General features: G+C 48.7%; 1 protein-coding gene across 1 annotated transcript in view; it reads right to left on the reverse strand.

Annotated features, from left to right (window-relative positions):
* Positions 1-27,214, reverse strand: part of LOC115471749 (ATP-dependent DNA helicase PIF1-like) — a 233,774-nt gene that overhangs the window by 141,471 nt on the left and 65,089 nt on the right. Inside the window, exon 7 of the mRNA XM_030205562.1 lies at positions 20,717-20,823. Coding sequence (XP_030061422.1) covers positions 20,717-20,823 — 107 coding nt within the window. The remainder of the gene's footprint in view (positions 1-20,716; positions 20,824-27,214) is intronic.

A 27,214-nucleotide genomic window follows, 5' to 3' on the forward strand; every position in this document is an offset into this window, starting at 1 on the left:
TTCCGCCTCTCCTCAGTTGTGAAGAGGGTCAGGAGAAGTTGTTGACAATCAGTCCAGGTTGGGTTATGGGTGGCCATAATGCTAGTCACTAGGTCCACCACTGCCTGAGGCTTTTCAGTATAAGAGGGGTAATGCGTCTTCCAATTCAGGAGATCGGTGGTTGTGAAGGGTACATACTGGTAGGCCTGTGCCTGTATAACCTGACCCTGATTATTAGGATCCGGTCGAGTGGTAGTTACCTGACGAAGTGGCAGAACTCTCGAGGAAGTGGGAATGGAACCTGAGGTAGAGCTAGGAGCTACCCTCCTATCATGCTCAAAAGTGATTGCAGCAGGTCTAACCCATTCAGTGGAGGTGTGTTGAACCCCTGAGGGATGGGGAGGGGTACTCATAGACTGAGAGGTGGTCACAGGTGAGTCAGTCCATTGAAAGGGATGCCGGGCCCCTAATGAGTGGGTAGGGGTACTAGAGGGAGAGGCTGGGCTGTCAGGAGTTGAGGAGTCAGGGAGTGGAGCCCAAAGTGGGTCTTCGGAGGTTAACAGGGGAGGATGTGGCACAGAAGGGTAGAGGCCAGGTGAAAAGTCCAACCTAGGGTGTGGCAGGTTTGGCACAGGAGGGGAAGAACTATCCGGAGAAGCCTGTGCTGGAGAGGCTTGGGCTGGGCGACGTGGATCTCTAGGGGTAGCACGGAACCCCAACAATGGGCCATAAGGTGGTGGCTCAAGATCTGAGGGATCATCAGAGAGTATGGGTTTCTCAGACAGGGTAGGGGCGGAAGCCACCGATTGGGTGGTAGGCTTCCTGGGGCTCTTTCCCTCTTCTAGTTTAGATTTTCTAATCTTTCTTTGAACACGGCCTAACATGAATTTTACTGGGGATCCCATATAAGTTTTCAACCAGGAGGGAGGGTCAGTCACAAGGCTGTCCCAGGAATCTATATAAGGGAGTTGTTCAGAATATTCTGATTCTCCTACTACTATGCTATAGACCTTCCGGATTACTTCAATATCTAAGCTGCCACTAGGGGGCCACCCCACTCCCATAGATGGCCACTCAACTTCACACAAGGTTCTTAAAGTACCTGAGCTTAAAGTCTGTCCATAGTCATTAATTAAAAATCCTTTTTTGAAATTTCTAAGCATACAATCTAGGGGGGTAACAATTTGTCTAGATGATGTCCCACCCATAATGCTTACAGTTACAACACACAAAAAGGGAGGGAATTTTTTTGAGAGTGCAGTAAGGGGTCCGCACTCTCGAGACACTAGGTAGACAGACAACAATCGCTTCCTTCCGTTGCTGACCAATTGAACTCGCGTTAATTGGAAATGCAGCTATAAGAAGTCCGCACTCAGTTAGCATTCACGCATCACACATTCCATACAGAAAATCCCACCCAACAATTTCAGATTTCTCAGATACAGATAAGCTCAAGCGTTTTCGCTTCTAATCTCCTCTAGATTAGAAGGTACTAGGGCCTTCGCTGAGAATTGATCAGATTCTCCTTCCTCAATTTTCTTGAGGGGCTGGTTTACAATTTCCTAGCTAGGATTACAATACAAAATACAGAATACATACCCGGCGAATGTTCTCCAGTCAGTTGGGTGCTGGGATTAATGCAGGATTCATCCCACCGCTGCCACCAAGAATTGTTGCAGGAATTGAGATAGGAATTTGTGATGCTTCAGGAGTCAGACAGCACACACCAGTATGAGAGAGAAATCTTCTTTATTTGCCAGCAAACAAAGCAAGACATCAGTTCTAGCTCTCTTCTCTTTCTCTCAGCTCTCTGGGTCTTTCTCTCAGCTCTCTGTGTCTTTCTCTCAGCTCTCTGTGTCTTTCTCTCAGCTCTCTGTGTCTTTCTCTCAGCTGCTTCTCTTCTTATGCTGTCTTCTCCTTCTTCTGTCTGTTCCTTCTGTCCTTCTCTTTCTTCTGAGCTCCTTCTGACGTAAACTGCTTCTGCTCCCACTTAAATAGGGTCCTAAGCCCTCCTCCTAGCCTAGCCCCCTTTACTCCCAATTGGTTAAGAAACTGATTGGCTACCTTGCCTCAACCAATCATTACTTTTGAAATATCAGTTACATAGGTTCCAGACATCCTAGACTGACCTGTGACCTGGGGCCCCTCATGCCAGACATTTGGTCTCCAGTCTCTTACATTTCTCATTATGATTGATGTCTCATCTATAGCTTAAACTGGATTCCCTTAGAGACCAAGAGGCCCCATCTAACATTGGTTATTCTCATATTCCTAATCAGCTTCATACTACCTACTAACTAAACTCTGGCATTCATTAAAGAGGTCAAAAGTCAGGCTTACTTAATAGCATACAGATATACTTTCAAAACTATTCCTACAGTTACCTATAATTAATCAAGGAGAAGAGAGCTGACTAGCCCTGACCTCTTTCACCTATCAGCTTATACATTGCACCAGCCAGAACTATGGCTAAGTCAAACCATATGTTGATCTCCTCACTGCAGCCTTAAACAGCAGACAAAGGATCATTTTAAAAGTAACACAGAGTTGAACAAACATCCTACACAGAATTATTAATTTACACAGAATACAACATATTCTAAAGTAAGCATTCTTATAAGACATATCTAAACATCAGGAATATCTAGAATTATTTAGAATCTAACTATTTCCTTATAACAAAATCTACATATCAAGAACTTCTGAAATAGTATTTCAGCCTTTTAAACTTCAGCGTCTGGCTCATTCCTTTGTTCATTCATAATAGTTTACAGCTGTGCCAGCTAGCATTGGCAATTCACAAGGGACAGAGTTCCATTTCTCACTGACCTTTCCTAACCTTAGCTCGGCAGCTAGAGTTCAATATAATCTGAACCATCTGGCATACCTTCACTTCAGTTGCAAAGTAAAAAGTTAGAATTCTAACTTCAAGCTTTTAACAGAATTAACCCTTCATATGATTTCTTATATATATAATTATGCCATGGCTGCCTCAGTTATACTCATTGAAACCCTTCTGTTTGGCAATATAGTTTGAGGTATACAGATTTTTTTCTTTTGACACTTAAGTTAAAATGAAAGTCAGTATTTTATTGTTTATGAAAATCATCTTTGCTATGTTTTAAAAGATATATTGAAGACATTTTATTAAATGAATGCTGATGTGAGAAACATATATATGTGAATTAAAGCCCTGTTAATCCTTTGCCACTATTCAAGATGCCATTTGTATAATTAATTGTGACTGGTAGATAACAAAATAAATGCAAATTTTTAAGGTATTTTGTCATTAGCTAAAATACCATTATAGCAGTTACAAATAAAGTTTACATAATTAATTGCAATTGGCAGATAACCAAATAAATATACCCAGAGCTTCAAAAGATAATAGAAGCCCTGTTTATGCTATAATATATAGATATACATATACACAGATACATATGTATATATATGCATATATATATATGTATATATATATACACATATAGTGACAAAATGCTGTTTTTTCAAAATTAAGATCAAGTAATGCCACTAGATATTATATTTTTGGCTTTTATATTTGAAGATGTATATATCTATTTATTCTGTGCTGATTTGAATGTTTTTGAAGGCTCATGACATTATCAGTGTAATGTTTGAAATTTGTTGTATATTTTAAAATGTTTTAAAAAATTATTTTTAAATTCAGTTATAGCCAGTATTATATAATATGGCCTTTCTATAAAATATATTATTAATAATTAAAATAAGCATTTTAAACAAAATGTTTTGTCCAAAAGTAAGGAATATTGTAGATGAAAATATTCGAGTTATTCCCCAAGTTTTCCACGTCATCACTGTGGTGAGTTACCATTACCATTTTTGTTTTGATTATTTATCCATTTATTTTCAAATTACTATATAATAATATATGAGAATGTTAAATTATTAAATGCAATGTTAAAATATTAAATGCTTTAGGTGTTTATATAGGCTTATATATGTATGCTTGATGAGTCTAAATATTATTTTTAATTCTTGGTTTTATTCATTATATGTTAACAATTTTTAAAAATATATTATTTCTATGTTTTGTATTTTATGTAGACCCCTGACGCAGGTGCTAGTCACCGAAACACGGCCCGTTTCGGGTCAAGGCTCATTCATTAAAGAACTTTGTTCCATTTTAAAGGCCCGTGGTGCTGTTTTTTTGTTTGTACGTCGCTACCGCTGCCAGGAGCACAGAAAGGTTGAAGAAGACTGCTGCCTGCACCGGAGGGAGGGAGGAAGAGAGGGGGTAAACGGAGTCACGATCCTGGACCTCGCGGGGGGGGGGGGGGGGGAGCAGAGGGAAGATGAATGGGACTGGGAGGGTGGGAAGGAGCAGGAGATGGATGGGACTGGGAGGGGTGGGAAGCAGAGGGAAGGAGCAAGAGATGGATGGGACTGGGACTGGGAGGGTGGGAAGCAGAGTGAAGGAGCAGGAGATGGATGGGACTGGGAGGGTGGGAAGCAGTGGGAAGGAGCAGGAGATGGATGGGACTGGGAGGGGTGGGAAGCAGAGGGAAGGAGCAGGAGATGGATGGGACTGGGAGGGTGGGTGGGGAGCAGAGGGAAGGACCAGGAATTGGATGGGACTGGGAGGGTGGGAAGCAGAGGGAAGGAGCAGGAGATGGATGGGACTGGGAGGGTGGGAAGCAGTGGGAAGGAGCAGGAGATGGATGGGACTGGGAGGGGTGGGAAGCAGAGGGAAGGAGCAAGAGATGGATGGGACTGGGAGGGGTGGGTGGGGAGCAGAGGGAAGGACCAGGAATTGGATGGGACTGGGAGGGTGGGAAGCAGAGTGAAGGAGCAGGAGATGGATGGGACTGGGAGGGTGGGAAGCAGTGGGAAGGAGCAGGAGATGGATGGGACTGGGAGGGGTGGGAAGCAGAGGGAAGGAGCAAGAGATGGATGGGACTGGGAGGGGTGGGTGGGGAGCAGAGGGAAGGACCAGGAATTGGATTGGACTGGGAAAGGAGGTGAGCAGAGGGAAGGAGCAGGAGATGGATGGGACTGGGAGGGGTGGGTGGGGAGCAGAGGGAAGGAGCAGGAGATGGATGGGACTGGGAGGGGTGGGGAGCAGAGGGAAGGAGCAAGAGATGGATGGGACTGGGAGGGGTGGGTGGGGAGCAGAGGGAAGGACCAGGAATTGGATTGGACTGGGAAAGGAGGTGAGCAGAGGGAAGGAACAGAAGATGGATGGGACTGCGAGGGGTGGGGAGCAGAGGGATGGACCAGGAGATGGATGGGATTTGGAGAGGTCAGGCACAGCAGAGGGAAGGAGCAAGAGATGGATGGGATGGAGGGATGGTGAGCAGAGGGAAGGAACAGAAGATGGATGGGACTGGGAGGGGTGGGGAGCAGAGGGAAGGAGCAAGAGATGGATGGGACTGGGAGGGTGGGGAGCAGAGGGAAGCCTACTGGAAAGAAGACACTGCATAAAACAGAAGACACTGGGATCAAAGCGAATAGAAAAAACTACATGATCAGACAACAAAGGTAAATAAAAGTTTATTTTATTCATAATTTATTAATTGAAATGTGTCAGCTTTTTGAAATGTGCATCTGTGATATTTTGCCTGTAAATTTCATTTCCTTCCTCCATATTAGCATATTCATTTGCATATGTATATATGCAAATGATATGCTAATATGCTCCGCCCATTTTTTGCCCCCCCCAAATGAAACGGTCAAACTACGCCTATGATCAGGACCCATCCTTGTCCAGATCCCAGGACTCTCTAGGTCATTTAGAAGACCAACTAACCTTCCACAGGCCTTCTGAAAGAAGCTGCAAGGGGGGGTTGATTTTTGTAAAAGAAAGGCCTTATACATTTGCAGGACAAATTCAGGAGAAAAACCCCCTTCTGACCCTGCTTCTGACCCTGCTGGTAAAACAGTAAGACTCCCTTCAGGCTGTAACACTGGAAGAACTGGCAGAGAAGCAGGCTGGTCTGCTCACACACACGGAGGGGACAAGATGGCAGCGCTTCCTGCCAAAACCGGAGCTGACTGGTTGCCTCTACTAACGCCCAAATGTAAACCCCCAAATGTCGGCGCCGACGAAAGTCAAGAAGCAGGACATGCCTCTAGCGAAATCTCCAAAACAGTGCAATATTTGCAGCAACTGCTCGCTCCCAGACCCCGCCGCTGATACACTGCACAGTGACAGAGCTTCTCTGCCATGATGCCGAGAGGCTCCAGTGCGGCTTTTTTTTTTTTTAATCGAAAAACTGAAACTGCTGTGGCAGAGGCCAGCTGCTACAAAGGGAGGCAAGGGAGCTGCCTTGCTTACTTGCACCACAATAAACAGCTGTTCTTTTTTTTTTGTTTGTTTGTTTTAAAGCAGCTGCCTCTTCCTGCCTATACAGCTCTTTCCCTGAAAGGTCAGAGGCAATTACAATTAAAAGCAGTGCATCATACTGGTAGGGGCTCTTATTGGCTCTCCCTAGAGTCAGAGTTCTCAGTCTCCACCTCCTGGAAGGCATGCACAACCCATCAGTCACATTTTGGGCCAGTCCGGAGAGACGCTAAGGAATGGACTTCGGAAAATCCGCTGCTTATGTCTAGGATAGGCAGTATAAAACTGTTCTGGGATCTTGCCACGTACTTGTGACCTGGATTGGCCACTGTTAGAAACAGGATACTGGGCTTGATGGACCTTCGATCTGGCCCAGTATGGCAACACTTAAGTACTTGTTAAAAGCTTTCTGAAAATCTAGATACACTACATCAACCGGCTCAGCTTTACCCACATGTTTATTTACATCTTCAAAGAAATGATGCAAATGTGAGACGACTTCCCTTGGCTAAACCCATTCTGACTGTCCCATTAAAGTATGTTTGTCTATATGTTCCGTAATATTTTTTTATAATAGCTTCAACTATTTTCCCCGGCACTGAAGTCAGGCTTACTGGTCTGCATTTCACATATCACCCAAGGTGAAATTAGGCCTTACCTGCTAATTTTATTTCCTCTAGATCCTCCAGACCGTTCAAGACGCTTGGGTTATGCACTCCTACCAGCAGAGGGAGACTGAGAACACTAAAACTACTTATACAAGTAGCCTGTGCAGACCTTCTACTAACCAGTAAAACAGTAACAAAGCAGAAAAACAAAACACCTCCACCTAAACAAAACCACTGAATCCACACTCAGATCTCCCCTTAAGATGGGGGAATTCAACTGCAGATGGGCACAAACGGTACCACAAACTGCCCTTAGTAAAACTCCAGGACCCAAATCACAGGAGCTACTAGAAATATCAGCAACTGAAGTCTAAAAAAATTATCATACTGAACTGTCCGATACACTGGGTGGGCTCTTGAACGGTCTGGAGGATCTAGAGGAAAGAAAATTAGCAGGTAAGGCCTAATTTCACCTTCCTCAGCAATCCTCCAGACCGTTCAAGACGCTTGGGACGTACCAAAGTAGTAAACACATCTAAGGGTGGAACTTGCGAAGCCCAGAGGACAGGACTGCAGCTCCAAAACTGGCATCCTCCCTTGCCTGTACATCCACTCTGTAATGTTTGACAAAAGAATGCAGGGAGGACCACACCGCCGCTCTACAAATGTCCACAGGTGGAACAAAACTACTCTCTGCCCAAGAAGCCGTCATCCCCCTAGTGGAATGTGCCTTGAGCCCCACCGGCACCGTACGGCCATGCAATATGTAAGCCAAAGAGATGGCATCCTTCAACCACCGAGCTATAGATGCCTTAGAAGCAGCCACTCCCTTCTTGGGCCCCACATGAAGGACAACTAACCTGACCGAAGATCTGAATTCCTCCAACCTGCGCAAGTAAACCTTCAACACTCTGCGCACATCCAATTTTGCCAAACGACGCTGAGAAGCATCCCCCATCCAGTCCCCCAAGACCGGCAACAAAATCATCTGATTGACATGAAAGGAGGATACCACCTTAGACAAAAATGAAGGCACTGGACGCAGCGAAACCTTTTCCTTAGAAAACCACAGAAACGGAGGCCTACATGAAAGAGCCTGAAGTTCCGAAATCCGGTGAGCCGACGATATAGCTACCAAAAAGACCACCTTCTAGTAAGGTCTTTTATTGAACAAGACTCCAAGGGCTCAAAAGGAGAACCCGCCGAAGAGTCAAGAACGATATTAAGATCCCACTGAGGAACTACCGGTCGCTGAGGAGGACGAAGCAACTTCACCCCCCCCCCCTCAAAAAATGGACCATATCCGGGGAAAACGCAACCGACCTGCCCTGCACCTTACCCCGAAACACGCCAAAGCAGCCAGCTGCACCTTCAAAGATGACAATGAAAGGCCCTTCTCAAAACCATCCTGCAAGAAATCTAAAATGCACGACACAGAAGCTGTCGAAGGGACACACGCCCGGTCCCCACACCAATCTTCAAATATGCGCCACAAACGCACATAGGCCAAAGACGTCGAACGTTTACGAGACTGCAGCATCGTCTAAATCACCTGAGGGGAAAACCCTTTCCTTCTCAACCGTTCCCTCTCAAGGGCCACACCGTAAGAGAGAACCGATCCGGATCCAGCATGACAATTGGACCATGACACGACAGCACCAAGCCCCCCAGCCGCAGAGGCTCACCTTCTAACAAGCGCATCAGATCCCCGAACCACAGCCGACGCAGCCAATTCGGAGCCACCAACACCACCGAACCCGCATGACATTCTACCCTCTGTAGGACTCGACCTATCAAGGGCCACAGGGGAAACACGTACAGCAATACCCGCTGAGGCCACGGAATAACCAACGCATCGATTCCTTCCGCTCGCGGATCCCGACGGCGACTGAAATACCGAGGAATCTGAGTATTCTGTGCCGACGCCATGAGATCCACTACTGGCATTCCCCACTTTAGAACTATCTGGTCGAACACCGACCGGTGAAGAGACCATTCTCCGGGGTCCAATATGTGTCTGCTTAGAAAATCCGCGTTCACGTTGTCCACCCCGGCCACGTACGCCGCCGAAATCTGCACTAGATGCCTTTCTGCCCAACTCATGAGCAGAGCCGTCTCGACTGCCAACCGCGGACTCTTTGTATCGCCCTGCCGGTTGACATATGCTACTGCTGTCGCGTTGTCGGACATGACTCTTACCACCTTTCCGACCACACTTGAGCGAAACGCCAACAGAGCTAGCCGAATCGCCCTCGTCTCCAACCAGTTCATAGACCACTGAGCTTCCTCCATCGACCACCGCCCCTGCGCGGACCGACCAAGACACTGAGCTCCCCAGCCAAGCAGACTGGCATCCGTTACCAGCATCACCCACTGAGGAGGTTCCAATGGCATGCCCTTTTTCAGATGGGCCGAGCACAGCCACCACTGGAGACTGCGCCAAGGAGCCCCCCCCCCAATGGCAACCGCAACTCCAAACTGTGTACCTGAGGAGACCACCGGGACAACAGAGCCGCCTGAAGCTGACGCATATGCTCCCTGGCCCATGGTACTACCTCTATTGTGGCTGCCATGAGGCCCAGAACCCGAAGGTACATTCAAACCGTCGGACTCTGAATGGACATTAACAGCTGGACCTGCTGCTGAAGAGAGGCGATCCGAGAATCCGGCAAAAAAAGATGACCCACTGCCATGTTGAACCGCACTCCCAAGTACTCCAGACTCTGCGATGGGATCAACTGACTTTTGACTACATTCACTACCCATCCGAGCGATTCCAGAAACGCGACCACCTGAGCTGTCGCCGCCACACTGTGAGCCCGAGACTTCGCCTGGATCAACCAGTCGTCCAGATACAGATGCACCAGAATTCCCTGTCTCCGCAAAGCCGTTGCTACCACCACCATTATCTTGGAGAAGGTGCATGGAGCCATTGCCAGACCAAAAGGCAGAGCACAGAACTGAAAGTGCCTCCCTAAAACAGCAAAACGAAGGAAACGCTGATGGGCCTCTCGAATCGGCACTTGCAGATACGCTTCCATGAGATCCAATGACGTGAGAAATTCTTCCTGACGAACAGTCACTATGACCGAGCGCAGAGTCTCCATGTGGAAGGAAGGCACCTTGAGCGCCCCCATTGACCCTCTTGAGATCTAAAATGGGTCGAAACTGGTCCTCCTTCTTCGGCACCACAAAGTAAATGGAATAACAACCCATTCCCAGCCCGTGCCGAGGAACGGGTACCACAGCTCGCAACTGGATTAAGCGACACAGAGTCTCTTGAATAGCTCGAGAGTGACAAGGAGAGGGAAGAAACAGATCCGGCAGCGGGTGCTCGAACTCGAGCGCATAACCGTCGCAAACGACCTCCAGCGCCCACTGATCTGAAGTAATTTGGGTCCACCCCTGATAAAACAGACGAAGTTGTGCCCCGACCTTCACCAGAGGCTGGATCCGTACACCTTCATAAGGAGGACTTATTACCATTTCCGACACCTGCGGAGGAGTCCCGACCTCCTCGACGACCCCCTCGAAAGGGCTGCGTCCGCTGGAAAAACCAGCCTTTCCAAGGAGACACAAATCTGCCCAGCCTGTACCGCCTCGCGTCCTTAAACCGACCTCTAGCCGAACCACCTCGACTAGCCGCCTTAGGCTGTAACTCCGTCAACCGTGAGACCTTGGTATCCCCACGACCACTCATCAGTTTATCCAAGTCCTCTCCAAACAACATAGAACCTTTGAAAGGTAGAGAACACAACTTTGCTTTAGAGGCCGCATCTGCCACCCAGCCCCCAAGCCAAAAAGCCCTGCGAGCAGTCACCGCCAGAGCCATATTCTTAGCCGAAGCCCTTACAAATCATAAAGGGTGTCTGCCAAAAACGAAGACCCCATCTCCAATTTGGCCAGGTCCTGAATCAAACCAGTCCTATCTAACGCAGGCTCATCCAAGAGCTTCTCCACCCAACGGAAACAAGATCTGGCTACCAAGCCCCCACACAAAGCCAAAGCAAGGCCAAAGCCGACAAATCAAAGCTGCACTTCAGAAAGGACTCTAGCTTCCTATCCTGAGGATCCCGTAAGGCTGTACCGCCATCCACCAGAATGGCCGTAGCCTTAGTAACCGCCGTAACCACCGCATCCACAGTAGGTGGGGTTTCAGCAGAGCCAAATCTTCCGGAGGCAAGGGATACAGCCGCGCCATAGCCCTAGACACCTTACAAGCAGCCTCCGGCACAGACCATTCCTGAAAAACCATGTCCCTAATGTCTGAATTCATGGGAAAGGAACGGGAGGCTCTCTGAATCCCCTTAACCAAGGGATCTACCTGGGGTCCCTCCGCAGAGGGAGTGGCCACCGGAGCAAACTTCAAAGTAGAGATCACCTGATCAATGAGCTCTAACAACTCCTTCTTATGAAAAATGCGAACCACTGAAGAATCTTCCCCAGGCCTTAGCCCATCCTGATCCTCAGACACATCTAAGAGATCCTCCTCTCTTGGGTCACTCCAAACATCCGACCCAGGCAGTGTCTCCATAGGCTCCGAAATATCCTCCCGTGGGTGCTTAAGTCCCACTGAGCTAGCAGCCTCTGGGGAACAAACAGCCTGAGATGGGCCAGCTCTGTAGGCATTATACAGAGACCAAATTCAGGGGGGAAGCCAGACCCTTCCCCCCCCCGATGCTGCTGAAGCTCCAACAACACTTCCCACCAAAAACGGCTCCGTCGACACCGATCCGGGATGCGCAGTCAAATGGCCGCGTTTCCCCGCAAAAACCGGCCCCGCCATTGTCGGCCCGGAATGTGCGGTCAAATCGCCACCCAACACCTCCGCTGACTCAGGGGAAAGCACGGGGGGCAAGAGCGCCGACAACGTAGGCTCCCAACAAAATTTACATTGACCACCTTTTTTAGTTCAACGCCGCGCTTCGCGCAAAACCGACATCTCACCGGCTTAGACATAATGGCCGCGAACACAATAAAATCAAACAGTTGCTTTGTGCTCTGACAGACTAATAGGCAAAACCGCCTAAGGCAAGAACGCCCTTGAAGACGTTTTATCTCTGGATTACCACAAGAACGGCCAAAATAGCCGCCTTTATTTTATTTTAAACCTCGTTGCTGATGCCTAAACGCCTCAAGGGTACAGAACGAGGTCTGTAGCCGAGGTCAAGCAGTCATCCAAAGGAAGAGCACAGGGGGAGGGACCCGGCCACCCGGGTGTGACACCCCACAGGGAATAAGAAGCCCCTTAAGACTTACACCCTGTAATAGAGATCCAAGTGTGGGTTCTCTAACATTTACAACCCAACCTAGAAACCCCAAACGGGCCTACCAGACTGAGTACACTGCACAGGCCGCACACATCTACCATCTGCTGAGACTGAGAAAATACTGGTTAGTAGAAGGTCTGCACAGGCTACTTGTATAAGAAGTTTTAGTGTTCTCAGTCTCCCTCTGCTGGTAGGAGTGCATAACCCAAGCGTCTTGAATGATCTGGAGGATTGCTGAGGAAGTAACCCTTTTTAAAAATTGGTGTTCCATTGACAACCCACCACTCTTCAGGCACTACAAATGATTGTAATGACAGGTTACAGATCACTAAAACAGATCAGCAATTTCATGTTTCAGTATGCCAGATGGTTCAGGTGATTTATCACTCTTAGCTTGTCAATTTGGCTCAGTACGTCTTCCAGGTTCAGCAAGATTTCTTTCATTTCTTCCACCCTGTCACCCTTGAAAACCATTTCCGGTATAGGTAGATCTCTTACATCTTCTTCTGTACATACCAAAGTATAGAATTCATTCAATCTCTCCGCTATCGCCTTGTCCTTCTTGACTACCCCTTCTGCTCCTTCATAATCCAACAGTCCCAGGAAGGGCCCACCCAATCTCAGCTTACGCCCACCCAGTTTTCCCTGCTCCTCCAATCAGTGCAAGCCAGCCTTTAGCCCCGCAGCCGAAAGAGCAGCTCTTCTCTAGCATCGCGGCACCAGGTATCGCCCCCCCCCCCCCCCGTCCCCGTCCCCCGAGCCTTCAAATCCCCCCCCGGTCGCCTCAGGAGAAAGCAGTACACACGCTGCTTTAGACCTGCCCCGAGAACGAAGCCTTTCTTTCTCCTTCAACTTCCCTTCCTGTTCCCATGTAGGCGGGAAGTTGTAGGAGAGAAGGGCTTCCAGCCAGGGACAGGTCTAAAGCAGTATTTGTACTGCTTTCTCAATGAAGCTGTGGGGCGACTCGAGGGATTGGAAGACTAGGGGGAGGGGATGATACCAGGCAGCACGGGGCTGGAGGGAGAGAAAGAATGGCCACAAATTCTTGGTGTCACCTGTGCTGAAGGAGCGGAGGCAGCTACAGTCTCTGCAGCAGAGCTGGGTTCCTGGGTCACAGACATGTCGGAGCCACGGCACAGAGGTGAGAGAGCACATTTGCATGACACTGTTAGACGCTAAGAGATTCAGTCTCTCATAACTCTGCTCTCTGGCTGATCAGGGCAATGAACTCACAGCTAATTGCAACTTGAAATGTTTTATTTCAATTCCATGTGGGCAGTGATTTACTTTCAATCAGCAGTGCCAGCGCTGCCTTCACATGTTTTCTTTTTCCTGTGCTGCAAAGAATGTACCCAGAACCAGAGCCTTTGCGATACCAGCAGTGAAAAAGCAGGTTGTCGATGTGGGGGAGGGATCAGGTCAGAGGGACAGCCCTGGGGTTAACTCTCTGTCTCTCTCCGGCATAGGAGGGGAGATGGCAGGGAGAGTGGTTTAGTATTATTACGTTTAAATAGACTGAAGCATGTATGGTAAATCATTTCAATTTTCAACTGATCTTTCCACGTAGGTGGGAGCACAAATTACATTAGGTCGTCTGGGTACCAGGATTCTATGATAGAATATTAGCATAAGCTGGCATTATGACCTGTATTTAGGTGCATCCACTTATACCATGTCAGTGCATGAGCCTCAACACGGCACTTTAGTGCATAGTTTACAAAATTGTGTATGATATGTTGGACACTCCCATGCCCTGCCCAGGGCTGCTGGGGGGGGGGGGGGGGGGGAGTGTGACAAAATTCCCCAGGCCCAGACTCCAAGGGGGGCCCGGTGCTGAGATCTATGTCTCTCCTGCTCCTGTCAGGACCCGGGTGATGGCGTTAACGTGATAACCCGGTCCCGGCACACAGGAACAGGAAAGAGACAGACCACGGCGCCGGGACCCCTGGAAGGCTGTCAGACTGTGCGTTGTTTTTAAGGCAATCGGCAATGCATTCCAACGTTGCGTGCAGATGTAGGAGAAGCTGGATGCATATAATGATTTGTATTTAAGTTCCTTACAGTTAGGGTAATGGAGGTTTAAAAAAGTACGTGAGGAACTTTTTGTGTTTCTTGCTGGTATGTCTATAAGGTCTGAAATATATGTCGGGGCCTCTCCATGGATGATTTTATGAGCCAGGGTGCAGATTTTGAATGTAATTCGGTCTGTTAGTGGGAGCCAATGTAATTTGTTTCTAAGGGGACTGGCGCTTTCATATTTCGCTTTTCCAAATATGAGTCTGGCTGATGCTGGGGTGTGGGGGGTAGGGTAGAGATGAGAAAGGCTGATGCCGAGCTACAGCGTTGGATGAAGGGGTAGGGAAGCAAAGTTTGAAGGATATCATTTCTGAAATTATACTGTAGGATCCTGTCGTGTGTTGATATGTTTGCCATTATAGTAGACTTACGCCTGGTCAAGTTTAAGATGTGCGACAGTGTAAACTATATTTTAAAAATTGGCTTTTCCATATGTTGATGCTGGGCATACTACTTAGAAATCCATCATCAAGTGCATTCTAATGCATTATTTTGTATTAAGAAACACTACTCACACCTATATACACAGTGCCCACCCATACTAGCTCTGGGCCCACCCAAAATGTTAGGTCTGGCTACGCCACTGGTCCCAGGGATTCCCTCACAGGCTTTATGCTTCTGATGTACCTGAAAAAGGTGTTACTATGAGTTTTGTCTCCACGGCAAGTTTTTCTTCATATGCTCTTTTAGCCTTGTTTATCAATGCTTTGCATCTAGCTTGACATTGCTTATGTTGTTTCTTATTTTCTTCATTTGGATCCTTTTTTTCCATTCTTTAAAGGATGTTCTTTTGGCTCCAAGGTAAAATTATGTATCATACCTGATAATTTTCTTTCCATTAATCATAGCTGATCAATCCATAGACTGGTGGGTTGTGTCCATCTACCAGCAGGTGGAGATAGAGAGCAATCCTTTTGCCTCCCTATATGTGGTCATGTGCTGCCGGAAACTCCTCAGTATGTCGATATCCAAGCTCCATCCGCAGGACTCAGCACTTAGAGAATTACACCCACAAAGGGACACTCTGCCCAGCTCACCACCGCCGAAACGGGGGAGGGGAATTAATCCAGCTCATCCCCACACGTGGGGGAGGGGAATCCGTCCAGCTCATCCCCGCGGAGCGGGGGAGGGACACCACCCCGCCGATGCGGGGGGGATCTGGCTTATCCTGCAACCGCGGGAGGAGCTGACTGACCCTAACACCGCCGAAGCGGGAGGGGTACAAAGCTGCCCTACAGCCGCACGAAGCGGGAGGGAGCGCTGGCAGAATTTAAGTCTCAATCCAGCCCCGTAAAACGGAGGGGAGAGGAATGCAGCAGCTCACTGTAACACAAACTCGTCTCAACTCTTGAAGAATCCAATTGAAAAAACTTGAACACGAAGTCCTCCTGAACAGGAACTGAAGACTAAACTTGAACCTGAAATGCAACCAGAATATAAACAGTACAGATATCTGGGAGGGGCTATGGATTGATCAGCTATGATTAATGGAAAGAAAATTATCAGGTATGATACATCATTTTACCTTCCATATCATCATGCTGATCAATCCATAGACTGGTGGGATGTACCAAAGCAGTACTCACCCAGGGCGGGACATTGAAATCCCTGACCGCAACACTGAAGCTCCAAACCGGGCCTCCGCCCGAGCAGCCACAGTCAAGCGGTAATGCCTGGAGAAGGTATGGGCCGATGCCCAAGTTGCCGCCTTGCATATCTCTTCCAAGGAGACGGACCCGGCCTCTGCCATCGAGGCCGCCTGAGCTCTAGTGGAGTGAGCCTTCAGCTGGATAGGCGGCACCTTCCCCGCGGCCACATAAGCCGCTGCAATGGCTTCCTTGACCCATCTTGCCACTGTAGGCTTAGCAGCCTGTAGACCCTTACGAGGACCTGCAAACAGGACAAACAGATGATCCGATTTCCGGAAATCATTGGTCACTTCCAAGTATCTGATGATGACTCGTCTCACATCCAGATATTTGAGAGCAGAGTATTCCTCTGGGTAGTCCTCCCTACGAAAGGAAGGGAGACAGAGCTGCTGATTCACATGGAAGCGAGAAACAATCTTGGGCAGGAAGGAAGGCACTGTGCGAATAGTCACTCCTGCCTCAGTGAACTCCAGAAAAGGCTCTCGACATGAGAGTGCCTGGAGCTCGGAAACTCTTCTGGCTGAAGTGATAGCCACCAAAAAGACTGCTTTCAACATCAGGTCTTTCAGAGATGCCCTCGACAAGGGTTCAAAAGGCGGCTTCTGCAAGGCTCTTAGCACCAGGTTGAGATTCCACGCAGGCACCACTGAGTGCAGAGGAGGGCACAGGTGATTAACTCCCTTGAGAAAACGTACCACATCTGGCTGCGAAGCCAGGGAAGCACCCTTCAGGCGGCCCCTGAAGCAAGCCAGAGCCGCTACCTGGACTTTAAGGGAACTGAGCGACAGGCCTTTCTCCAGACCTTCTTGCAGGAACGCCAACACTGAAGAAATTGGAGCAGTGAAGGGAGAAAGTGAGCCTGCTTCACATCACGCTGCAAAGGTACGCCAAACCCTGGCGTAAGCAGTAGAAGTAGAGCGCTTCCTCGCTCTCAGCATAGTGGCGATGACCTTGTCTGAGAAGCCCTTCTTCCTCAGACGCTGCCGCTCAATAGCCAGGCCGTAAGACCAAAGGGGGAGGGATCCTCCATCACCTCGGGACCCTGATGCAACAGGCCCTGCTCCACTGGCAGCCGCAGAGGGTCGTCCACTGAGAGCCTGATCAAGTCCGCATACCAGGGACGTCTGCGCCAGTCCGGACCCACCAGGATTATCCGGCCCGGATGCTTTGCCACCCGGTCTAGTACCCTGACCAACATGGGCCAGGGCGGGAACACATAGAGAAGCTCCTGTGTCAGCCACTGTTGGAGAAGAGCATCTACTCCCAGAGATCGAGGGTCCCGTCCTCTGCTGAAAAAGCGCGGCACTTGGCAATTGGCCGATGACGCCATCAGATCTAGGCTCGGCTGGCCCCAGCGCTTCGTGATGTCCAAGAACGCCTGAGCCGATAACTGCCACTCTCCGGGATCCAAGGTATGGCGACTGAGAAAGTCCGCCTTGACATTCATGACTCCGGCAATGTGGGCCGCTGACAGCTGTTCCAGGTTCGCTTCCGCCCACTGGCATAGACTCATGGCCTCCTTGGCTAGAGGGGCGCTCTTGGTACCTCCCTGGCGGTTGACATAGGCCACAGCCGTGGCATTGACCGACAGGACCCGTACTGGCTTCAACGCCAGTACCGGGAGGAACTCCAAAAGCGCCAACCGAATGGCTCTGAGTTCCAGGAGGTTGATAGACCACTTTGCCTCTGCAGGAGACCAGAGCCCCTGCGCTGTCCTTCCCAAGCAGTGGGCTCCCCAGCCCGTCAAAGAGGCGTCCGTCGTGACGACAATCCACTCCGGGGTCACAAGAGGCATCCCTGCAGACAACTTGTCTGTCTTCAGCCACCAGCTCAGCGCCTTGCGCACTGCTGGGTCCAAGGGAAGGCGCACAGCATAATCCTCCGACACCGGAGTCCAGCGCTGCAGCAGAGAGTGTTGAAGTGGTCTCATATGAGCCCTGGCCCAGGGCACTACTTCCATCGTGGCCGTCATAGAGCCCAACAGCTGCACATAGTCCCAAGCCCGAAGCGGAGAGGCTACTAGGAACTGGTCCACCTGAGCCTGAAGTTTGACAATCCGATTGTCCGGCAGGAACACTCTGCCCACTTGGGTGTCGAATCGAACTCCCAGATACCCCAGGGACTGAGTCGGGCGCAGCTGGCTTTTCTCCCAGTTGATGATCCACCCCAGGGAGCTCAAAAGAGCAATCACCCGGTCCACAGCTTTGCCGCACTCTGCATAAGAGGGGGCTCGGATCAACCAGTCGTCCAGATAAGGATGGACTTGTACTCCTTCCTTTCGCAGGAAGGCCGCGATGACCACCATTACTTTGGAGAAGGTCCGCGGAGCAGTAGCCAACCCGAACGGGAGGGCTCTGAACTGGAAGTGTCGGCCCAGGACTGCAAAACGCAGAAATTGTTGATGAGGAGGCCAGATGGGAATATGCAAGTACGCTTCCTTGATGTCCAAGGATGCCAGGAACTCCCCTGCCTTCACTGCCGCTATAACAGAGCGGAGAGTCTCCATGCGAAAGTGCCGAACTTTCAAGGCCGGATTGACCCATTTGAGGTCGAGGATAGGCCGTACAGAACCTCCTTTCTTTGGTACCACAAAGTAAATGGAGTAACGTCCCTTGCCAAGCTGATTTTCTGGCACCGGAACGACCGCACCCAGGCGGATCAGATTGTCCAAGGTCTGCTGCACTGCCACAGCTTTGACCGGAGACTTGCAGGGAGAGAGTACAAACCCGTCTCTTAAGGGTCGGCAGAACTCTAGCTTGTAGCCGTCTCTGATGACTTCCAGCACCCAAGTGTCTGAAGTTACTCTGGTCCACTCGCCCAGAAACGAGGACAGGCGTCCTCCAATCTGCACTGGGCCATGGACCAGGACCCCGTCATTGGGTACGAGACCCTGGGGGAGGGCCGGAAGGCGCACCTCCGGGACGGCGGTCTCTGCGAAAGGAATGCTGCTTGGGGGAGAAGTTCCTCTTGAAGGAAGAGGGGGCAGAGGAGCTCGACTTGCCCGGGCGGTACCGACGGGCTTCCTGAAACCGTCCTCTGGAGTTACAGGGGCGAGCACTGGCCCGAGCCCTGACCTCTGGTAACCTCTTGCCCTTAGACGTGCCGAGATCGGTCACAATTTTGTCCAGCTCGACCCCAAAGAGCAGCTTGCCTTTAAAAGGCAACTTAGCCAGGCGGGACTTAGAGGCGTGGTCAGCAGACCAATGCTTCAGCCAAAGCCACCGCCGCGCACAGACTGTCTGAGCCATACCTTTAGCTGAGGCTCTCAAGACATCATACAGTAAGTCTGCCAAATAAGCCAAGCCCGATTCCAGGGCCGGCCAATCAGCCCTCAAGGAAGGATCCAAGGGGGAAGCCCGCTGCACAATCGTCAGGCACGCCCTGGCCACAAAGGAGCCGCAAACTGAGGCCTGCAAACTTAAGGCAGCCGCCTCGAAGAACGACCTTAAGGCCGCCTCCAATCTTCTGTCTTGGGCGTCCTTTAGGGCCGTGCCACCTTCCACCGGCAACGCCGTTTTCTTAGTCACCGCAGTGATTAAAGAATCCACGGTCGGCCAAAGAAAGGCCTCCCGTTCACTATCAGGCAAAGGATAGAGGCGGGACATAGCCCTAGCCACTTTGAAGCTCGCTTCCGGGACATCCCATTGAGCCAAAATTAAGGTGTGTATGGCATCATGCACGTGGAAGGTTCTAGGCGGGCGCTTCGTCCCCAGCATAATGGCGGAGCCAACAGGGGCTGAGGGAGAGACGTCCTCTGGAGAGGAAATCTTCAAAATGCTCATGGCCTGCACTAACAGGTTGGGCAAATCCTCTGAGCGAAAGATCCTCGCTGCAGAGGGGTCATCCGCTCCATCCGAGCGAGAATCCATCTCCTCCAAGGAATCCCCAAAGGACTGTTGGGAGAACAGATACGCTGCCCTCATCTACATCAGAGGAGACAGAGTCCTCTAAGGCCTGGGAATCCACCCGAGGGCGTTTACTTCCGGGGGCCTCAACCCCTTTATCGGACAAGGGAGAAGGGGCAGCATTTTGCATAAGGAAGGCCTGATGCAGCAGCAAAATAAACTCGGGGGAGAAACCCCCCAGACTGTGCACTTCAGCAGCCTGAGCCACAGCCCTAGACGCACCCTCAACCGGCGCTCGCAAGAGCGGGGGAGAAACATGCTGCGCATCCAAGATGGCGTCCGGCGCGACACTCTGCGAAGGAGCCGCGCGGGAAGAACGGCGCTTAACTTTAGCCGCTTTTTTGCCGTCGCCCAAATCAAGGGCGGCCATGGCATTAACGTCTCCCAGCTCAAGGGCGGCCCAAGCAGAAGCCATCCGAGCAGAGTGGCCGGCCAAGATGGCGGAGGCGAGCAGCGGGGGATGGGCGTTTACGGCGGGAAAAACCGCCACACCGGAGGAAGACCCGGGACACTGACCGGCCTCCAAACTGACACCCAACAAGGGCGAATCAGACTTTAAGACCCCCGCATCCCCGCTAGAAGCGCACACGTTAGCACCAGCAGCCTGTCGGAAAAGGCTCCCCCTTCCCAAGAATGCTGCCCAGTTCCTAATAAATATAAATCCCTCATTCTTTCACCATCGTCTCAACCATGTACTGAGAATGCAGAGCTCTGCCCGCTTCTTGGTCCTGTGCATAATTTCAGAATGTATATTAATAAATCAAACCTTTGATTAGTTGGTACTCAGTTTTCATTGCTAAAGATAACTCATTAATCAAACACAAATATATAAACTTCTCTATTATCATACAGGAGTAGTTAAAGCTAGTTATTAAAGTCTGAAGGATTCCATCAGATGGACACTCACCTGCCAAGACGAATTGCCTGCAGAATAGAGATGAATGATTTGTCTGTTTGCCTCCTCACTTCTGTCAGTTCCATATTCAGCTGGATACATTTCTTCCAACTCTTTGCCTATGTACGCAGAGCATGAAGATGGGTCAGTTTTCAAAACTAATTCAAAGCCTGGCATCACTGCAATCCCTACGCAGAATATCAGGTGCCAAACAGATGTACAAGCTTACAGGGACATATGTGAAGGGTCAAAGGGCAGCAGTGGCAGGTTATATCTGACTCACGGGGGACGGGGCGGGGGGGGGGTCCCCTTTCCTGTACGCTCTTACAATTTTGACATAGTAACATTTTCAGTATGGGAATAGTCTTGTGGTCTGAGCACCGACCATACAGGAGTTCAAATCCCACTACTGCTCCTTGCGATTTTGGACAAGTCACTTCCCCTCCATTGCCTCAGGTATATAAAATTAGATTGTGAGCCCTCCAGGGACAGGGAAATATCTAATGTACCCGAATGTAACTCATCTTGAGGTACTATAATTAGAATGTAAACCAACATACAACACAATATAATAGTGTAATTGAGGCAAAAATGATAGCTTGTACAATCATTCTAAAATGATCAGGTGTTAATACACATCTAATCGTTCTCAATTGATGTATTTTTAAAAAATAGCCTATGGGGGTCACGTGATACAGCTAAGCTAGGAGGCAGTGTTCTCTTCGAGCTCCTTGGTCTCCTCCCATCTCGAGCGTCTTTGTGCTATGATCTTTTAACTTTTTTTCCCTCTTTTTGGCGGAGGATAGAACACCCCAATACTTATGGACAAATATCTTCTGAAATCTGGGGTAGAAATGACTTCTAAAAGCACTAAGACAGTGCTAAGGCGCGCTCAGTGTCAGAGGGTGAACACAAGATGGCGGATGAGCAAGCGGAAGGCCCCGTGATTTCTGACACGCTAATTGAAAAACTTACAGCGGCGGTGGTATCAGCATTGGGCACAAGACTAGATGGGATCAACTACAGTGTGCAGGAGCTTACCCAAGCAGTGGTGGACTTCAATGCCAGAGTGACTGAGTTAGAATCTAGAATCAGTGCCACGGAGGATGGTGTTCATGGAGTTTTAAAGGAACTTGCGAGACTTAAGAAAGAAGTGGCGGGCTATACTAACAAGATGGATGATCTGGAAAACAGGTCGCGCTGCAATAATATTCGAGTGGTGGGTCTACTGGAGATTGTGAAGGAAAGGGACATCAAGCAGTTGTTAGAAAAATGGTTCACAGATTCGCTGTTGACTGATTCCTCGTTAGGACCTATTCAGATAGAGCGCAAGCACATCGAGTAGGAAGACTCGTGGAAGGTGCGGCAAGGCCTCGTGTTGTGGTGGTACTAATTCTGAATTTTGCGCACAAAGAACAGATTTTACGGAAATATAGATCGGTGCAGGACTTGCAGTTTCAGAATACTAAAGTGCTACTGTTCCAGGATTATTCCGCTTCTGTGGCGCAACTTCGTAAAGGCTACTCGGAGATATGTAAAACACTGGTGGAGAAACAATTAAGATTTATTCTGCAGTTCCCTGCCCAACTTCGTGTCATTAAGGAGGGTAAAATCCACATTTTTTAATCCAGTGACACGGCTAAGCTACAAGTGCAACAGTGGTTCCCGAAATGATCTAACCATGGAATACCTTACAGGATTACCTCTCTATCCCGTCGGGGGTGACAGACACAGTGGTTTGACTTTCTATCCGATGAGCTATTACTGGAAATTGTGTGTGTTTCCCTTTTTCTTTTTGTTGCAACGTATGTTCAGTTATGTTAACATAGTAGATGACGGCAGAATAAGACCTGCACGGTCCATCCAGTCTGTCCAACAAGATAAACTCATATGTGCTACTTTTTGTGTATACCCTACTTTGATTTGTACCTGTCCTCTTCAGGGCACAGACCGTATAAGTCTGCCCAGCACTATCCCCACCTCCCAACCACCAGCCCTGCCTCCCACCACCGGTTCTGGCACAGACCGTATAAGTCTGCCCAGCACTATCCCCGCCTCCCAACCACCAGCCCCACCTTCCACCACCGGCTCTGTCACAGACTGTATAAGTCTGCTCAGAACTATCCCCGCCTCCCAACCACCAGCCCCACCTCCCACCACTGGCTCTGCCACCCAATCTCGGCTAAGCTCCTAAGGATCCATTCCTTCTGAACAGGATTCCTTTATGTATATCCCAAGCATGTTTGAATTCCGTTACCGTTTTCATTTCCACCACCTCCCACGGGAGGGCATTCCAAGCATCCACTACTCTCTTCGTGAAAAAATACTTCCTGACATTTTTCTTGAGTCTGCCCCCCTTCAATCTCATTTCACGTCCTCTCGTTCTACCGCCTTCACATCTCCAGAAAAGGTTCATTTGCGGATTAATACTTTTCAAATATTTGAATGTCTGTATCATATCACCCCTGTTTCTCCTTTCCTCCAGAGTATACATGTTTAGGTCAGCAAGCCTCTCCTCATACGTCTCCCGTGGATTCCTATTCCCTAAGTGCATCACTTTGCATTTCTTTGCATTGAATTTTAATTGCCAAACCTTAAACCATTCTTCTAGCTTCCTCAGATCCTTTTTCATGTTTTCCACTCCCTCCCGTCCACTCTGATCTTTGTATCACCTGCAAATAGGCAAACTTTACCTTCTAACCCTTCGGCAATGTCACTCACAAATATATTGAACAGAATCGGCCCCAGCACCGATCCCTGAGGCACTCCATTACTCACCTTTCCCTCCTCCGAGCGAATTCCATTCACCACCACCCTCTGGCGTCTGTCCATCAACTAGTTCCTAATCCAGTTCACCACTTCGGGTCCTATCTTTAGCCCGTCTAGTTTATTTAAGAGCCTCCTGTTGTTAGTATATGCTCATTCTAACATCTTGGATTGCTAATGTGTGATTTTGTGTAAATGTGGGGTTTTTGGGGGTTTGGGTCAATGAAAAGGGGAATGTGTGTGGGGGGCAGGGAGTGGACTGGGTGCATCAAAACGTTGACCTCTATGGGCGTGTGATGTTCTGCTTGGGGGATGGGGTTATGGGGGGGGGGGGGAAGAGAGAGCAGGGAGGGAAGGGAGGGAGGAAGGGGGGGTTCATGCGTAATGAGGAGCAGATAAAGCGTACGTGGTTGGATGCCTACCGGAAGGGAGGCTGGGCTCTCTGGTGGGGAGATTATGCAAATGATTTATTGTGTATCTGTATTCATTTCTCTGTGCGCTCATGTTGGCGCCTAAGGGTCTGAAATTATTGTCGTGGAATGTGTCAGGTGTTAACTTGCCAATAAAAAGTTCTAAGATTTTGCAATACCTGGGCAGACAGAGCTGATATTGTGGGTTTGCAGGAAACTAAACTAAATGATATTGAACATCTAAAAATTAAGAAGATCATGGGTGGCTCAGTGCTATTATGCATCTGCACCTAAAAATAAGGCGGGGGTAGCTCTGCTGATTCATAAATCGGTGCCCTTCACCCAGCATAGGGTCACTAAGGACCCAGAGGGGAGGTATATCATAGTGGAGGGGAAACTAAATCACACTAATATTATTCTTGTTTCTATATATTGTGATAAAGTCACATCCAGGATAGTTGGGTTAAGACAGTGTCAGTTTGAAATACAAGTCCCAGAAGGCACTGCAGGCAAGGAGCCAGGGGGTGAGGTGAAGAACCCGGACTGGACTCCTAGCAGCAATGGGGGAAGACATGGGTGTAAGCTGGCAGGACGTGTAGATGGGCTGCCACTAGGGGGAAAGAGAGTTAGGAAACCCTGTGTGCAGGAGCTCATCATTAGTCTAATGCTTAACTCAGCTGGTATGGGTGTGGGGGAAGCTAATGGAAGGAGAATGATTGGTTGTGAGAGCAGAAGCCAGGGATTGATTAGTTAGGAAGGAGTCCCAGAGGAGAGAAGAGTTGCAGGCTGAAAATCCTTGGGTAAGAGAGGTCCCTAAAGTACGGAAGTCCCAAAAGTATATGCAGGCTGAAAATCCTTGGGTAAGAGAGGTCCCTAAAGTATTGAATTTACCAGTGAAGCTGATGCAGGGTGAAATCCCTTGGGTATGAGGAGTCCCTAAAGTATTGAACTCTCCTGAAGGTAAAGAGAGTAGAAGGTAGAAACTGCTGCTTTGTGATTTAACTGTGATGATGAATTGAATGAACTGCTTCTATTTGGAATTGAACTATTGCTTATTGTGCACTGGCTAAAGAGCCCAGACTGGAGCTGACTGTGAGCCTGTATTGAATCCTGGTATGTGCTGATAGCCTACTGCTTAAAGGGCACTATTTGCCACACACTTTCAGGTGGCTTATATGTGCTTAAGAGGAGGAGTGGTCTAGTGGTTAGGGTGGTGGACTTTGGTCCTGGGGAACTGAGGAACTGAGTTCGATTCCCGGCACAGGCAGCTCCTTGTGACTCTGGGCAAGTCACTTAACCCTCCATTGCCTGCCGCATAGAGCCTGCCATGAGTGGGAAAGTGCGGGGTACAAATGTAACAAAAAAAAAAAAAAGGTGAATGCTGCTGTTGGAACTGTGTATCAGGTCTACTAGAAACCTGCATGGAATAAAGTCCTTAAGATTGAAGTTGCTGGTGGACATTTATTTCTTGACTGTACCGGGAGCCTGTGGCTGGAGGAGATTGTTCTATCCTTGGCTGCACCTAGAGGTACCTGGTTACAATATGCACCTAATGCTGCACAAAAGCTCTTTTTTAGGAGTATAATGGCAAAATTGTCCACTATTGATGGACCTAAAAATTCTTATGGGTGATTTCAATGCTATCCTAGATTCACAACTAGATACTACTGCTAGGTTGCAAAGGTCTAGGCCTAGATCTACAGAAGGCCTAGGGGTCTTTCTAACTAGTTTAGACTTGGTGGATCCACGGAGAACCTTGCATCCACAGGAGAAGGATTTTACACATCTCTAAGGCCCATGCAACACAGCCTCGAATAGACTATATCTTCGTCTCTAAAGACTTGTTCCGTAAGATAGCAGGGGCAGAAATTGGACCCTTAGTGATCTCAGACCATTCACCTATTCATATAATCATAGAACTGGGAGGCCCCTAGGAGGGGAAAAAGAGGTCGGGGGCGATTCCCAGCCCATCTTTACACAGACCAAGTCTTTAGGCGATCTCTCACCCAAAAGTGGGAGGAATTTCTCAATAATAATAAAAATAAAGAACATGCCGATTTTGATGTGGGATGCAGGAAAGGCAGTGATCAGAGGGGATATTAAAGCCTTTGTCATCAAGCGGAAAAAGCAACAAGCAAGTCATATGGTAGATTTAGAGAGGTGAATTCGAATGTTAAAGAGACGGATGTGGACACACCCTATTGTGGCCTGTAGGCACTCTCTTGAGCAGACACAGGGTGCCCGGAACAGTCTCTTTCAGGAGCAGGCCCAGAAAAATATTTACTATAAATATCTTTTTAGATTTGGGAATAAACCTGGCAAACTTTTGGCAAATCTTACAAAGAGTTGGACTAGGCCAACGGAATATCAGGGCTCCGAGGCTCGAAGGGTCAGGTTGTGACTGAGCAAAAGCAGTTGGAGTCACTTTTTACTCAATTTTACAGCTCTTTATATAGGGCGGAAGGTAGTGGGAAGCAGGAGCAAATAGACTCTTTTCTGCATACTTGTGGAGTCCCTCACTTATTGGAAGAGGAAAGAACTAGATTGAATGAGCACTTGTCTGGCCCTGAACTACAAAAAGCTATAGATTGAAGCTGCATAAATCGCCAGGGCCCGACGGGTTCAGTGGAGAATTTTATAAAATCTTAAACACTTGAGTGGTGGGCCTCTTGGGAGCTTACTTTGACACAGCTATACAGAGGGGATTCTTTCCCCAGTGGTCTAACCAAGCGTTGATTACGGTTTTGCCCAAGCCAGAGTCCTATAGACCTATCTCTCTCATAAATGTAGACCTCAAACTGTTAGGTAAAATTCTAGCTGATAGACTAGCCTTACTGATACCTAAGCTTGTGGGACATGATCAAGTGGGTTTTGTGAAGGGGTGGCATGCTGGAGTAAATGTAAGGCGCTCGATTCTGGGGTTGGAGCGAAGTGCTTGGTTGTCCATCCCTGCTTTGGCTATTAGTTTTGATTCTGAAAAAGCTTTTGATAGGGTAGAATGGTCTTTTCTCTTTATTGGGCTCATATGGTATAGATTTTTTTTTCCTCCAGACCATATGAACTTTGTACACAAACCCCACAGCAGCTGTGTTAGTGAATGGAATAACATCTGAGTTTTTTTTCTTTGGGGAGAGGTATATATTCTTTTCTTAGAGCCTTTGTTGGTGCAGCTTCGAGGTAACATGCATACAACGGGGATTGAAATATCGAGGACGTGAGCTCCCCTAAAGTGCATGGCTTTTGCAGACAATATAATGCTACCGCTGGTGCTGCAGATGTTTGCAGATTTTGGTCAACTATCTGGTCTTAAGTTGAATGTCTCGAAGTCAGAGGC

This window comes from Microcaecilia unicolor, chromosome 6 (assembly GCF_901765095.1).
Source record: "Microcaecilia unicolor chromosome 6, aMicUni1.1, whole genome shotgun sequence".
NCBI classification, from domain to species: Eukaryota; Metazoa; Chordata; class Amphibia; order Gymnophiona; family Siphonopidae; genus Microcaecilia; species Microcaecilia unicolor.